This window comes from Sebastes umbrosus, chromosome 22 (genome assembly GCF_015220745.1).
Source record: "Sebastes umbrosus isolate fSebUmb1 chromosome 22, fSebUmb1.pri, whole genome shotgun sequence".
NCBI lineage: Eukaryota > Metazoa > Chordata > Actinopteri > Perciformes > Sebastidae > Sebastes > Sebastes umbrosus.
This window is the reverse complement of record NC_051290.1, coordinates 4907236-4923225: the sequence shown is the minus strand read 5'-3', so window position 1 is coordinate 4923225 and position 15990 is coordinate 4907236. Positions and strand designations below refer to the sequence as shown.

At 38.5% G+C, this 15990-nt stretch overlaps 1 protein-coding gene across 2 annotated transcripts; it reads right to left on the bottom strand.

Annotated features, from left to right (window-relative positions):
* Nucleotides 1–2550: 2550 nt before the first annotated feature.
* rela (v-rel avian reticuloendotheliosis viral oncogene homolog A) lies at nt 2551–14365 on the bottom strand. Of its 2 annotated transcripts, none has more exons than XM_037758121.1 (11): nt 14203–14365; nt 10906–10944; nt 10611–10756; nt 9259–9404; nt 7380–7471; nt 6982–7116; nt 5707–5811; nt 4450–4665; nt 4214–4294; nt 3811–3891; nt 2551–3675 (listed from the first exon to the last, which is right to left on the bottom strand). In XM_037758121.1, the coding sequence occupies exons 1-11, from the start codon at nt 14207–14209 to the stop codon at nt 2828–2830; spliced, it is 1896 nt and encodes a 631-aa protein (XP_037614049.1). In that variant the 5' UTR covers nt 14210–14365; the 3' UTR covers nt 2551–2827. The 2 variants fall into 2 exon arrangements, with proteins under 2 accessions (XP_037614049.1, XP_037614050.1); XM_037758122.1 differs by having other exon boundaries at nt 2551–3672; nt 14203–14364.
* Between the last annotated feature and the right edge of the window lie 1625 nt (nt 14366–15990).

Genomic DNA, 15990 nt, shown 5'->3' with positions numbered 1-15990 from the left:
ACCAGCCGATACTCAAAGCCCAGATATCGGTATCGGGACTGTAAAAGTCGGATCGGTGCATCCCTAGAAATTATATCGGCAGACACAAAAACAACATCTGATACAGCTCCATGAGTGTGAGCTTCTCTGCTATAAGCATGTACTTATTAACGTAGCTTGTTTGATAATTATTCATATGTAGACCTTCATTTGGTTCGTAACACATTTACTACATTTTGTTGAGACTCAACAAAGGCACCTGTATGAGAAAAAACATTCGATTAAAGTAATACATGGGGATATTTCATTACAATGGGCAGAAATTGCATAGACTTAACCTCCAGGTTGGACACTGACAATACCTACCTACCTACCTAGCTACCTTCCGCTTTGCTTACAATAAAAAGGCAGAACCAAACTTACACATTTCAAAGTGATAACCACATTAACACTCACCAGAGCTACCAACATTTGTTATATTGACAGTACAAGAACATGCTTAACATGTTCCACAGTTTGAACAGATGCCTTCAGCGGCGCATCAGAGGCCTGTACTACGAAGAGAGATCAACATACCCTTAACGAACCCCTAACGACCGAGATCTGTAACAAGAACTATAATATTAGAAAATTACAAAGAAGTTAAACACATAATCCAAACTAAAATGAACAAGCTGCCAAATGCAGGAAGGACAGCTGGCAAAAGACAAAAATTGCCGATGTGTGAATGCGTAAATTAGCAGATTTATTAATTTAACGGAAGACTTAAAAGTCAGATATAGTCGTCTAGACGGGGCAGTGATATATGAATAGCTGGATGGATTACACTTATCACATTATGGCATTTAACAAAGTTGTGGCGTGTATGAGATAGGGCAACGTGTTGGCAAGAATCTGGCGTATCACGATACATGAGTTACGATTCAATATATTGTGATACTGTGAGCTGTAGGCGATATATTGCGATTTTTAAATAAAACAACAAATTTTAGGTGTCATATATAAAGAACACGCCACCGTATGCATAAAATCTGAGTAAAAAAAGTTGACTTTTTTGTGCAATAAGACCAGTGGGATGTGCATTTACATGAATCTGTAACATCCAACATCGTAGCTCTACTTTAAGAGGACACATACACTGAGAGGGAGCCTGTGTCTTTGCAAATAAAAGTAAGTATTGACTGAGTTAATCTTTGCATTTAAACTATTAATTAAAAATCGATACAGTATCAGAAAACATAATATCGCGATACTCTATATTTTTGATATTTTCTTACACCCCTAGTACGACTGTTTCAACCTTCTTTCAGCTGCAGCCCCGACTCCGGCGGTGCGAAACGGACTAGTGAAAAACTAAATATAAAAACACAATTAAAAGCCTGGATTATGACCTAAACTTCTTTGTATTTGTGTAATATTATCATATGATCTGCACACTGAACTCTGATTGGTCAGTAGGCGGTGCTTTTATAGGAGTTGATCTCTTATCTGGAACATAACCTGCTCTGGAGCAGGTTAGCTGTTCAGCATCAGTTGCCATGGCAATCTACCCCGGTAAGAAGAAGTGAACCACCGTCGTAGGACGGGAAACCCTGAAGGGTTAACCAGGAAATTACCTCGCTAACCCCCAAATCCTGCTTCGTAGAACAGGCCTCTGATGTGATTGTCTTTATAAAACAAAGTTAATGATTGATGCTAAACAAGGGGCGATGAAATCTGAATAGGCTCAGTCTTTGTAGGTCAAACTGTATATAGACGGGTTTCTTGTATTACCGGGTGCGTGCACATTCAGGGGGCAAAACCGCTTTGGCATCCGGTTTTAATCAACGTTTGTTTGTACATTCTTGTAGATTACACTAGACCCACCAGATACCATTATCATATGACGTGTTAGTATGAGATTTGATTAGTCAAGTTACGTCTTGATGTCCGCCACCAGACACTTTTTCCTTAGCGATTCCTCAACAGGCATAACGATAATATAAGCTCTTGTTATCTTGTCGTGTTATTAGTACAACCAGTCCCACAGCAGCTCTTTGTATGTCGGCCAGGTGACCTTCAACCTTATGCCCCTTCTTTTAATAGCGTGTTGCTGGCTGTTAGCTAACGTTACGGTCAGTAACGCAACGCCAGAAGTCAAAACAATCCTGCAGATATGCCCGATTCAAATTAAACAAACATTAGCTAACGTTAGCGTACACGGCCGCTTGTTGTTGTGACCACAGGAGAGACTGTCCCGGTAGACTACCAGACGTCTTCCCTTCTAAAATGTAACGTCACGGCGTACCGGAGTGAGCTTTCCCCCGCTGTAGTTGCGTAATGTTACAACAATTTAGAGCCGTAACAAAGTCTTGCATCACTTTGAAGGCGTAGCCGCTAAATCTATATAAATATCTCTTTAGAGTGTGGGTCGATCACCCTGTTGATGTTTATCAGTTCATTTTTATCGATCTGTGGAGCATGACAGCTCGCCATGACCACCACGCTGTGTCACTACAATGCTTTTATCCATCAGGCCTGAATCCATAATCTCCTTCTGTTTTTACCAGACACATGTGATCCCCTCCAAATATTAAACATTTTCCATCCATAGACATGATACCGTGCTTTCTGCCCCCTAGCTGTGTGCGCATCTCTGCGATGACATTGCACAGAAACCCGTCTATAAAGGCCCGGCAAAAGCCACTAATTGAATACCGTGAAAAGTCCTTGCATGTCCACAGTGAGCAGTTTTGCTACATTCTGTCTCTCACAGTCTTATTGCATCCGCATTGTTTCTTTTAAAAGGTTAAAAGGGCAGATACAAGCAGTAAATATGTCCGTAAAAAAAAAATGGCACGGACAAACTTTAAGTCGGGTGTCCTGACACGAACCCAGCTTGGCTTCCACTGTTAAAAATGGAAATGAGACGATCCTCATCAGCGGACATCAACTCGTCAAACTCATCCAGCACGGCGGGCCGGTAGTTGCCGTTGTTGGACGCGATGTCATTCATGCCCTCGTTCTGGAGCAGGCTGACGATGCTGTTGGGGTAATTCATCCAGGTGCTCCCTGGGAGGCCGGCGGCGTCGGAAGTGTTATGGGACGCTGCGATGTGGGCGGCGGAAGAAGAGCTGGGAGGGGCGGCTTGCTGGCACATAGCTTGAGCCAATGTCACGTTGTTTCCACTCTCGTTCATGAGGGCGGGGTGCAGAAGGTCCTCAAAGTCATCCATGTTTAGGTTGTCCAGGACGCCCGGGGCCTGGGCTTCGGAAAAGCTAGGGAACTCTGGGATGTCGTCGTCCCCGAGCGGGGGGTCCACCCGGAACTGAGAGCCATGGAGGGTGAAGGAGCTGCCGGCCTGCGAGGAGGCCGTGCTGCCCTGAGAAGCTGCCGTCTCCTGGGCGATGGCCGTGGAGATGTTGGGGAAGAACTCGTGAAGGTCCGACAGGTTGACGGTCGAGTAGTCCTGGTTGGCGGTGGAAATGGCGATGGAGGAACAGGAGGATAGTGCCTGGGTCATTGTGAAGTTGGGCACCGGAGAGGCTTTGGGCTGGGGGCCCAGGTTCAGGCTCTCCATGATCCTCCACGTTTGGTTTGTAGTCGCATTAGAGGGGGAGGCCTCGACCTTGGGCTGGACGGAGAACAGCTGGCCTGGTTGATATGAGTAGGAAGGCTGGGCCTTAGCTCCGGTGGCACCAGGGGGCACCACAGCTGCTGGATGAAACACGACACAACACACAAACACAAACACAACAAGCACTTGAGCTCAGTTTAAGGTCGTTTTTAAATCAGCTTTGTTGCTACACAGATTCAGACTCTCTGTCTTTAAGACAAGTTTAACAGACTCACCTTGTGCATTCATCGATGGAGGCTTGGCTGTGACTGTTCTCCTTGCCGGGCTTATGTGCCGTCTATCTTGTGGAATGGACACTGAAATAACAACAGACGAGATTATATTACATTGCAATCACTATTACCTTATTTTATATATATATATATATATTATATATATAATATATAATAAATATATATAATATATATAAAAAGATATATATATATATATTTATATATATATATATAATAAATATAAAAAGATATATATATATTTATATATAAATATATAAATAAATATATTTATATATAATATATAATAAATAATATATATATATATATATATATAAATAAATATATATAAATATATATAAATATATATATATATATAGTGAGAGTGATAGAAATCTCATCAACGTACCACTAGACAGCATTGGCCCCAGCTTCAGGTTCTGGAACATGTCCCCTGTACGCTTTCTCTTCTCACTCAGCCTGTATTCATCTACGGGGGGTCATTAATAATAGTAATATTATTTAAGGGTGATGACGTCAGAAAATATGGAAAGAAAAGAAATAGGGCTCATATCTCTCAGGTATTGTGAGAGATGCTTTCATTAGTAACTTATGTGTCATCATATGGAAAAATGGGCCTCTTACCTGGGTCAGCGGGAAGGTACTGGAAGTCCATCGGCTCGCTGACCTCGCGGTCAGAGGGCCGGCGGAGCTGCATCTTGACTCTAATGGGCTCGGTGAGGTTAGTGTCGCGGTACGGCGGTGTGCGGAACACAATGGCCACCTGCCTGTGGACATCGGCCTGGGAGAACGTGCCCTTTCCCTCCCAGGAGTCCTGGAAGAAACGCACCTCGATGTCCTCTACAGGGGGGAAACAGACAATGCTAGATGTCAGGAGATACCAGCCACGATCAAACTACTGCAAATACTGAGTGGAAAAGACGTCTTTTAATTTAAAAGAAATGTGTGATCTTTGATAATGACCATATATTTTTGCTTTCTTCACTGTAACCCTAAAACTGAACCTACTAGAGCATCTGAAAGACAGTAAAGTCAGTCGGGTCTCAGGGGGTTAACCTGTTTATTAGAGAGAAAAATGCAGAGAAATGAAACAGAAGAAGAGAAAGAAACTGAGTTCACGAGGCGCAGGGAAGCTGAGAGTTTTAAGAGTTGCACTTCACTCTTCTATCAGCATCACATCACCCACGCAGGAAACCCTTCTGATGTGAACCTCATGACCCAGCCGGCACAGAAACACACAGTGGGAAGTAGTTAACTATCAGTTTACACATAAAGCTAATGTTAGTAATTTATTAGAAAATAGGAAAAATGAGAAGTGGACCTCGGAATAGAGGAAGAAAGCTTTTGGTTTTGTGATTGAAGTAACTCAGACGTAACGCGGCTGCTTTGCATCACAGACAGCAGATACCGTAGCAGGCAACGAAACCTGACATGTGCAACGTAGGCGGCCAAAAATATCACTTCATACTGGGTCTACTGATGATCTGAGAGCAGAGGCTTTTGAAATGTATACTTAAAGCTGCACAACATTGACATTATTACCATATAAAGTTATGGTGAACATGTTAGTAAAACGCTAGTTGCTAACTTTGCCTGCTGTTTGGTGCTGGACAGGTAGCATACAGTTGGTTTTTAGAGCTTTTTTCTGCTGAAAACAGCTTCCTGAGAGCAGAGTTTGCAGGCAGGAAAACCAAAACAATGAGCTAAAAGAGGCTATTTCATCATCTTCACTGACATAACATAGAAACCCACTGTGAACATAAAGCTAATCATCAAATGTAGTACACTATTATGAGATTCAGGGTTCTGTTTCTAAGCACACAATAAATACTTAACGTCAGTATTTCTGACAGAAACACACAGAGTACAGGCAGATTGTACCTTTTTGTACTTTGTCACACAGCAGAAAGATCTCATCGCCTCCTTTGCAGCTTCCAGAGTTGCGGTTGACTCTGCAGATCTTCAGCTCAGCTGTGTTTGGGGCCCCTTTAAGACAGAAAAAGGCATTTATGAATGTACATATAGACACAAATAATAAATAGATACAACACCGAGGCTAAGGGTTAAACACCAGACACCTTTTAATGTAGAGATTTGCGACTGACAAGTCAATACTGCACGCAGAAGAATTCAATTATTTCCTCTGTATGACTCTGTATTGTTTCTTATGATTTTTGATTATGTAGCTACTGTATTTTCTCATATTTTAATTTCACCTCAGGAAAGCAAATTGCTCATTTATCTTACTGTATATTATTCCCAAGAATGATAAATGTTCAGATGCTTCAGCGTGGCAGGAACTATGAAGTCCATCATTCTGTTTTTCTCAAAAACTGTTAAACCTATCTCCTCCCACATTTTCCAGTGGCCGATGACAGCCGATGACCGGTCACGTGGGAAAGAACGATAGCCAATTGTGAACCAAGTTGACTGAAGAAGGAAGGACGACCACCGCAGCTAATGCATGAGCTAATGCAAAACACGAAGCATAAAGAAGTAGCCAGATGGAGCTCAGAAATGAAGGACCAACTTGTTGATTTGTGGCAACAACACCACGACTTCATATTTTTTTCTTCGTGAATTTTCAGTACAAAGTCGTGCAAAAACTGCCCGTCGTCTGCCAGGTTTGTTTACACTAAAGTCACGTTTGATCGCGAGATATTTTGCGAGGTTTTCGGTTTTGAGAGTCGGGACTCTTGTTGTTCATGAATGAATCTGTTGGTGTGTCGTGTGCTGTTTTGGCCAAATCGTTGCTCTCCTCACACTATAGGAACAAAACTGTTAAATGTATCATAACATGCCGTTCTGTGTGGGCTCTCTCACATTTTCAACGTCTGTTTAAGATTTGAAAAATCTTTTAGTGTGGGCCAGCCTTTAGATACTTACTATTACGATTGAAACTAATTCTTGTAAATACCTTCAAGCTGACAAGAAAAGTTCAAATGTAAAGAGGAACGAAGAGTGTGTGAGGGAGTTAAAGGTTGCAGGAGAACTTGCTTACATAGACTGGTATTTCATTAAAATCCAATATAAATCAGTTTACCCTGACAAAAGATCCTGGGAAAGCACTGAACTTGTGTGATTATTTGGCAATAAGTGAATAAAAACTAGTCAAAAGATATTAAATAGAATGGAGTGCTTGTGTTGCCCACTCACTGTTGTCATAGATGGGCTGCGATACCACGGGCTCCAGTGCAAACAGATCCCCCGAGGACAGAGTGATGGACGCCTGGAAGCAAAGGCGAACCGAGTTCAGGTCAAACTCCTCCTCCCACACCTTCGCCTCGGGAACTGCAGCCAAGACACAGCAGGGAGAGGGTGGTGGCGTTCACAATCAGGCAAACACAGCTAGTCATGCACAGCACTGACATCCTGTCATATGTAGGCTATCAGATTAAGGATCAGTCAAGTAACAAACTACACTTCCTGTTATTGTAACTGGATATATACACTTCTTTTTGCTAACTACCCAGTTAGCTAGTTCTCAACACACCAAAGATAGTAACACAGAAAATGCTTTGTGTCACACACACTGTGTGTCTTTCAGCACTTACTGTTGAAGGGGTTATTATTGGTCTGCAGCCGACAAGTGATGGCCTCATTCACATCCTTCTTCTTCACACACTGTATGCCGAGGTTCTGAAAACTGAAAGCAAACACAGTCAGATAAGTAAGACTGAAACCAAAAGATGGAAACCACTGAAGCATACTTTCAATTTTGATATTATGAATTCTAATTCTGTATTTAACACATAATTGTGGCCAAGCACATGGTGTGAGTATTCGCTCCATTAAAGGGATAGTTTGGGTGTTTTGAAGTGCGGTTGTATGAGCTACTTATTCACAGTCAGTGTATTACCTACAGTAGATGGAGGTCGGTACGCCCCCAGTTTGGTGAAACAGACAGCAGTTACCGCACGGCAATGTACTGCTGTGGACGGGGGCAGCAGTAAAACAGATTTTAGTCAGCCCTTTCCGATGGGAGCGGAAGCCGTTATATCCATCTATGCTCTCTTCAAAGCCACCAGACTCCATTGACAAAAACAGTAATTTTACCTCGCAGACCACAGGAGTTGCTGGTCTACAGCTGCCTTGATTAGTTAGTTTGTTTGTGTTATTTAGTGACTTTGGTGAATCCGAACAAACCCTTTAAAACACCAAAGTCGCACAATAACACAAACAAACTAACCGATGGAGGCAGCGATAGACCAGCAACTCCTGTGTTCTGCAAGGTAAAATTACTGTTTTTGTCAATGGAGTCTGGTGGCTTCAAGACAGCATGGTACAGCTATGTAAATATTTTAAATATAGCATACAGTTAAACTGATATTGACTTTTTCTTTAAGTGGCTAAAATACGCCTTGCTCTTTGTTACTCCTGTCTGTTTCTCCAAACTGAGGGCGTGCCGACCGTCATCTACTGTAGGTAATACACTGCCTAAGGATAAGTAGCTCATACAACCTCACTTCAAAACACCCAAACTATTCCTTTAACCCCAGTTTTAATCTTCTTTGCACCTCCAATTTGGAAACTTTTCCTCCCACATTTTAAAATAATAAATCATCACCACCGGACTAGCGTCACCAGTGTGTCACATCCACGAGTTGGGAGGACGGTTTAATGACGTGTGAGTGGAAAAATACTTGACTTCAAGTGCACTACCAATAGATGAGGATGTTTTAGACATCCAATAATATGATCTCTATATTTCTATTTTATGTGAAATATATATATATGAAACTATGGTAAGCACAATAATAAATCATAATTTTCTCTCTCGCTTAAAAGACCCCATCCTCATTTACTATAAAGTGTACTAGAAATCTTTGTCATTTACATTACCATTTAGCTCTAGTTTAACTTTTTAATCATTGCAATACACATGTTTTAATGGTAAAAAGAAATGACTAATATAAACAAAAGGCACTGTGTATCACAGTACTGGCAGTGGAGGGCAGTACACACTGTTTGTTTGAATTTCATCATGCTCGTCGAGATGAAGACAGACAGTTCCCTCCGACAAGACGGATAAATGATGTAATATTATGTTGAAACATTACGTAGTTGACTCCGTCACTGTCGTTGCACTTTCTTCTAATACTTGTTTAGTTATTTTGAGAAGAAATTGTCAGACAGGATTCTAGACTGAAAAGCAGCAAAACAAGCTTTATGCTGTTCAAGGTTTATGCTGTTAATGTTTTACTTTAACTCCAAACCCGGTGAACCCGTCGACTAGTCTCACCAAGGCGACAGTAAACACGTCATCTCCAACCATGATGTCGTCCTTATCTTGCGCAATCTCTAATAAATACCACCTCGTTTTGATGTGGAACTGCAGTTTCCTCTGAGGCAATTCAGAGTAGTTTTGAACAAAAAGTTCCTTGAAGTGCGTGAGACGCATCACGTTAGTCACACATTCACTCTCAGGTCTACCTGTGTATCCTTCTCTCCTGCAGGTCCGCCTCGTAGTAGCCGTGCTTGCAGTCTTTCCCGACCAGTTCGTGGGGGTGAGGCTTGTGCGGCGCGTTCTTCGTCACCAACGAGATGCGAACACGCAGCGGGCCGCTGTAGTTGTGCACCTGTAGGAGGAATATGTCATGTTTAATGATTCCAAAGGGAGATTTTAAGGGATTTTGGGCAGAGTGGATGCATGCTTACAGTCTAGTTGAGGGCTGACCTCACTCACTAGGAGCCGACTGCTCAAATAGACAAACTTCATGTAATAACTCACAAGTTCTTGTGTTATCAGGGCTGGAATAAATCTCAGCTACTGATCAGCCAGTAGGTTTCGGTCATAGTTAGGTTCTCTAGTTTCATATGATACCAGTATCTTCACTCTAGCTTTAAAATGAGACAGCTACAACTTAAAAATCTCAAGTTGCGTTAAAGCGTGAAAGAAATTAGTGGCGTTAAAACGGATTTGCGTTAACTTTGACAGTCCTAAAAAACGTATTTGTAATTCCTAAGAGAAAATGTTAACCTATCCTTTAACAATATTCTAACCTCCTTGAGTATCTCTATATACTCACCGGCCACTTTATTAGGCACGCCTGTTCCATTGCTTGTTAACACAAATAGCTAATCAGCCAATCACATGGCAGCAACTCAATGCATTACGTCATCTAGACGTGGTGAAGACGACTTGCTGAAGTTCAAACCGAGCATCAGAATGGGGAAGAAAGGGGATTTAAGTGACTTTGAACGTGGCATGGTTGTTGGTGCCAGACGGGCTGGTCTGAGTATTTCAAAAACTGCTGATCTACTGGGATTTTCGTCCACAACCATCTCTAGGGTTTACAGAGAATGGTCCGAACAAGAGAACATATCCAGTGAGCGGCAGTTGTGTGGACGGAAATGCCTTGTTGATGTCAGAGGTCAGAGGAGAATGGGCAGAGTGGTTCGAGATGATAGAAAGGCAACAGTAACTCAAATAACCACTCGTTACAACCAAGGTATGCAGAATACCATCTCTGAACGCACAACACGTCCAACCTTGAAGCAGATGGGCTACAGCAGCAGAAGACCTAGCAGGTACTAGCAAGGTGTACCTAATAAAGTGGCGGTGAGTGTATATAGTTATTGTTCAAAATCTGAAGTTCTTAACAAAGATACACCAGTATTTAAACAGTATGGTAGAGCAGTATTGTACTATAGTAAAATTAAGGATATCATGAGCCCTACGCTGCTTTTTTTTTACCCAAACTTGGTGCAAACAAGTGGATTATTATGTAATCTGAGCTACAATAAAGCCAGAAAACACGCTCAACAAGTGTCGCCCATCTCACCTTGATGGCTGGGTGGGTCTTAGTGGTGTCGTTGCTCTTCTCTCCGGGGATGCTGCCGGCTGAACGTCCCTCACACTTATACCTAAACCTCATCCCCCGCTGCTTTGGCTGCTCGATGATCTCTATGAAGGGGTTCACTGCTTGGACTGATGGCAACAGAAGAAGAATAATGTGACTTAAACGCAGTGTCACTGTACTTTGGAAATACAAAAACACAGTATCCAGATACTGCAATGCAGCTATGTAAATATATGTCTATGGGTTAACTGATAATTTACAGGAAACAGCTTCTTACCTGGGTTGAGCGGGGTCATGCCCCATCCTCCATACACACCTGTAGTGGACAGAAAATAAGAAAAAGACATAGCAACCACTTGTTAGTCAAAGTCTTAACAACCATTAGCGGTTTACCAGGCACAGTACATGACACACAGCGTACAGTGGCAGCCCCGATGACACAATCCAAAAGCTGCTTTCAGCACATACTTGTGGTTTAGTAAGAGTTTGTCATTTGCGCTGCGGTCAGGGTGGAAATCTACCAGACAGTGCAGCGTCCAAAGAGGTCAAAGGTTGCCGAGATACTTCCCAGCTCAATATAATTACTCGCCTGCCAAAGAGCAGAAAAGAAGAAGAATAAAGCAAACAATGACGACAGGCAGGGGTGTGATATCGGTGTCAAATTACCAGCCTTGTTGCAGGGGAAGAGCAGGCCAGAGCAGCGCTCTGGTTTCAGGTGCTCGGTTAATGAATTGTCGAGATTCATAAAAAGAAGTGAGGTGTGACACGAGATCAGTTGGTCAAAGCTCCACCCAGCAGCTAGTAGGACTTGTTTGATGTGAAAGCATGGAGAGGATGCGTTCCAAGTTGTAACACGCCTGCTGCTTCCCAGCCTCAGACCACACTCACATAATGGGGATAAAATGACAGACCGCTTTGTCTAGTTTAGTCATATTATACAAGATGAATGTGAATAAATATGGATCTTTGAATTAGACATGGCACGAAGGCCAAGAAGTGTGTGTATTAATTACACTTTAGACTGTATTTGCACAATATTTTTCTTTTAATTTGCTTCTTTGTTTATTTATCTTTGTATTAAATCCCTTATTTATTTACTCTTTTGTTTAATTTTCCCTTTTATTTATTTAATTTTATTATTTTTATATTAATTAATTTATTTGTGCATTATTTATTTATTTAGTTTTAAATGTATGTATTTATTTATGTATTTATGCATTTATTTATTTATTTGTATGTGATTTTCCTTATTTATTAACCCATTTTGACAAAGACAATAAAGTGGACTTTTCATGTATATCAGATTATAACTATTATTATGATTATGATTATTATTATGTATGTACAGTGTATGTACATACATAATAATCACAAAGGAAAAAACAAAACAAAAGACAATAAATCAAATTTTGCTAAGAGACAAAAAGATTAAAAATTACAACAATAAAATGTTAAAAAAATCAATAGATATACGTCAATAGAATACAATTAAATAAAATCTATTTGAGACATCCCTGCCTATTTATTGAGCCTGATGTTGTGAAAGTGAAAGTAAATGTCTACCACAAGTTGACCTTCATAAATCACTAAATGTATTAATATCAACACTTGACATTTGCATATAGACATTTTATTTTATTATAGTGTGCTTATTTTATTGTTGGTCATTATTGTTCCTCTATTCTATGTAAGTTCACTGAGAGAGCTGCATAAAACCAGAGTCAAATTCCATGTATGTGTGAACTTGGCAAAATAAATCTGGCCTCATTGCTACCACATTATTGTTGTGATATGGATTTATTAATGTATATCATTAATTTCACTGTCCTCTAACTATCCATCTTATAGACACTGATAAATAATATCCATCAACAATGTCATTCTACTTTGGGAGGTCAGGACTGTGGGAAAAAAAACTAACAATGTATGAAAAACCATTCTCCATTATAAAATCGTTCTATTTAATATTCTTTTGGCTTGCAGGTAAAGTAAAAGTGACAAAGTAGAAACATGTGCAGGTTTTGAATCGTCACAAGCTACTCTTGTACTCATCGGCATACATTATGTCCCACTACACACACCACAACTTTAATTATAGTGTGCCATTTCCATAATTTCCATCCAGTAAAACTGAGGTGGGCGGTTGCGAGCAGCAGTTACCAATCATAATAGGACAGATTGTTTTAATTGAAACCATTTAATTTATTTTATTATATGCTAGAATACATAAATAAATAAATTTAGGGTGATAAATAAGGAAAATCGTGCATAAATACATAAATAAATGGATACATCTAAAAATAAATAAATAATTCAAAAAAAAAAAAAAAAATAGATAAAGGGAAAAATTAAACAGGAGAGTAAATAAATAAGTGAATAATACAAAGATAAATAAATAAAGAAGGAAATTAAAACAGAAATATCAATTGATGTCACATTTTATCAATTAACTAATGGCTACATTTATTTTTGATATTATTTTTGCTACAATTAATGACACATTTATTTATTTATTTATTTATTCATCAAGTCATTTTTTACAAGGATTTTATTATATGCTATAATTCATAAATAAATAAGTTTGGGGTAATAAATAAGGGAAAATCGTGCAGAAATACACAGATAAATATATGCAGAAATACATAAACAATCCTGCCAAAATCAAAACTAAATAAATAAATTACTCGATAAATAAATAAATATGTTATTAAATGTAGCAAAAATTATATATATGTATATATGAGAATATATTTTGACATTTATTATTATATATTTTTGATATTGTTTTTGCATCATTTAATGACATGTTTATTTATTTTTATTATGTTGGCCGAACTCAAGATTATTTATTAATAATGACAGATATTAATTATTTTGCATAATATTTCCATAAATAAACATATGACTAATAAATTGATATATTTTTGAACGAGGTTTGGCAGACACATTGGTTTTTTAATTGAAACCAATGCTACTTATATGTGGGCCTAACTCAAATAATTAATATCTGTCATTATTAATAAATAATCTTATCATAATATTTCCATAACTATACACATGACTAATAAATTGATATATTTCTGAACGAGGTTTGGCAGACACATTGTTTTTTTTAATTGAAACCAATGCTACCTAAATGTTAGCCGAACTCAAGATAAGTTATTAATAATGACATACATTAATTATTTATCATAATATTTCCATAAATAGACACATGACTAATAAATTGATAGTTTTTTGAACGAAGTTTGGCGGACGCTAAGGGGGAAATCCATAAGGTGGACTGACCCAACAGGCCTCTTCTTGGCATTTCGAGGCTGTTCCACTCGTGTCAGGTGATTTAGCTCCACATTTAGGGATAAATACACTCAATGTCTCATCAGCTTTCATTCGGCTATGATAAATAATAAAAGTTCCTTCTGTATATTAGCTTACAACCATGTAAAACAGCAGACTCCCACTGTTTTAGCGCAGTGATAGCGGGGCTTTCCCTTGTGCGCAAAACAACTCCCTGGTACAGTTTCACCTCCAGTGCGTCTAAACTTGAACAGGTCGAGCAGGTTTTTTTACTCACCCTCCATGTCTGTGTGTCCGAGTCCGACTACACGCTTCTCTTTCGTCTGTTTATCTCTTTGTTTGTTTGTTTGTTCAGCTTAAAGAAGCCCTGTACACGACACAGTGCGGGCTCGACAAACTTCTTGACATTGCTGTTTCTTGTTCTGTCGCCTCCTGTTTCGCTCCACCCACAGAGACAGAGACAGAATACAGAGAGCAGAGAGAGTAAAGATGAGTAAAGCTGGACAATACAGAGCTTCCGGTTAGAACAGAACGTTAGAACAGAATGAGGAAACAAATAGAGCAACTGTTGCTGTTTGAGTGATACAATGTTTCAACATGATGACTCCACTGTTTACAAAGAATGTTTAAAGTACATGAAAAGTCCACTTCATTCAGTCGTCTTCATCAAAATGTATTTTTTCACACTCATAAAATTGATTCTGTTTTCCATTTATTTATTTTTTCAATACTATTTTTTTTTCATTCAATTTAATTTAATTTTAATTTAATTTAATTTAATTTAATTTAATTTAATTTAATTTTTATTTTAATTTTTATTTAATTTAATTTATTGTACTTTATGCTAGAATACATACATAAATAAGTTTGGGGTAATAAATAAGGAAAATCGTGCATAAATAAATACATAAATAAATAAAGGGGAAAATTACGTTTAAAAATAAACATAAAAGAAATAAAAAAATAAATGCAACAAATACATTTTGTGAATGAATAAATTAAAACAATGCAAAAATAAATACAAAAAATGTATAAAAATAATTTCACAAATAAATGAAGGGAAAAATTAAACAGGAGAGTTTGAGGTCCCCTGCTGGAGCTGTTGCCCCCGCGACCCGACCCCGGATAAGCGGTTGAAGATGGATGGATGGATGGATGGACAACTAAATACAGGGGGAAATTAAACATTTGCTTATCAAGTCATCTATTTATTTATTCATTAATTTATTTCTGATTTTGGCAGATTCAATCATCCATACTAAATAATATACTTAATAAGAATATATATACACTATATATACATACATAATAATTATAATAGTAATAATAATAATAATAATAATAATAATAATATATTTAGGTAATTACCAAACACTGTTCTTAATTTAGCAATTAACCTATATTTATGCTACACATACATAATAATGGTAACGTATATAGTTATAGTAAAATATTCAAATAAATACTTAATTAAAGTAATGATGAAATAATAATGGTTGTAAATAGTTAATTAAAGTAATGATGAAATAATAATGGTTGTAAATACTTAATTAAAGTAATGATGAAATAATAATGGTTGTAGATAGTTAATTAAAGTAATAATGAAATAATAATGGTTGTAAATAGTTAATTAAAGTAATAATGAAATAATAATGGTTGCATACTGTTTTCACAGCTGACAGCTATTACTTTGAAGGAAAGAGTCACCTGTTTCCTGTGTTGTGCTGTGACTGGCCTGACTCAGCTGCACCCTTCGCCTTTCCTCTGCAGTGCAACTTGCCACCACCCACTCAAAACAGTGCGGAAATACCCAGATGACGCACTTGAAAGGAACAGAAAAATAGGTTGTGAGTGGGAGAGGCAATAACATAACTTCTGGCTTTAGTCATAACCTGGAGAGAGAGTTTTAAACTGGAGCCACTCTACACTAAGACCTCTGTTCCAGGCCTTAACATGGGCAAAGTAGTGCAAAATAAACATATGAGGCTCCTATCTCTCTTCATTAATTATTATTTGTTCTTTACTTTATTTGTTCCACTGATTTAAATCATAAAATAGTCATAAA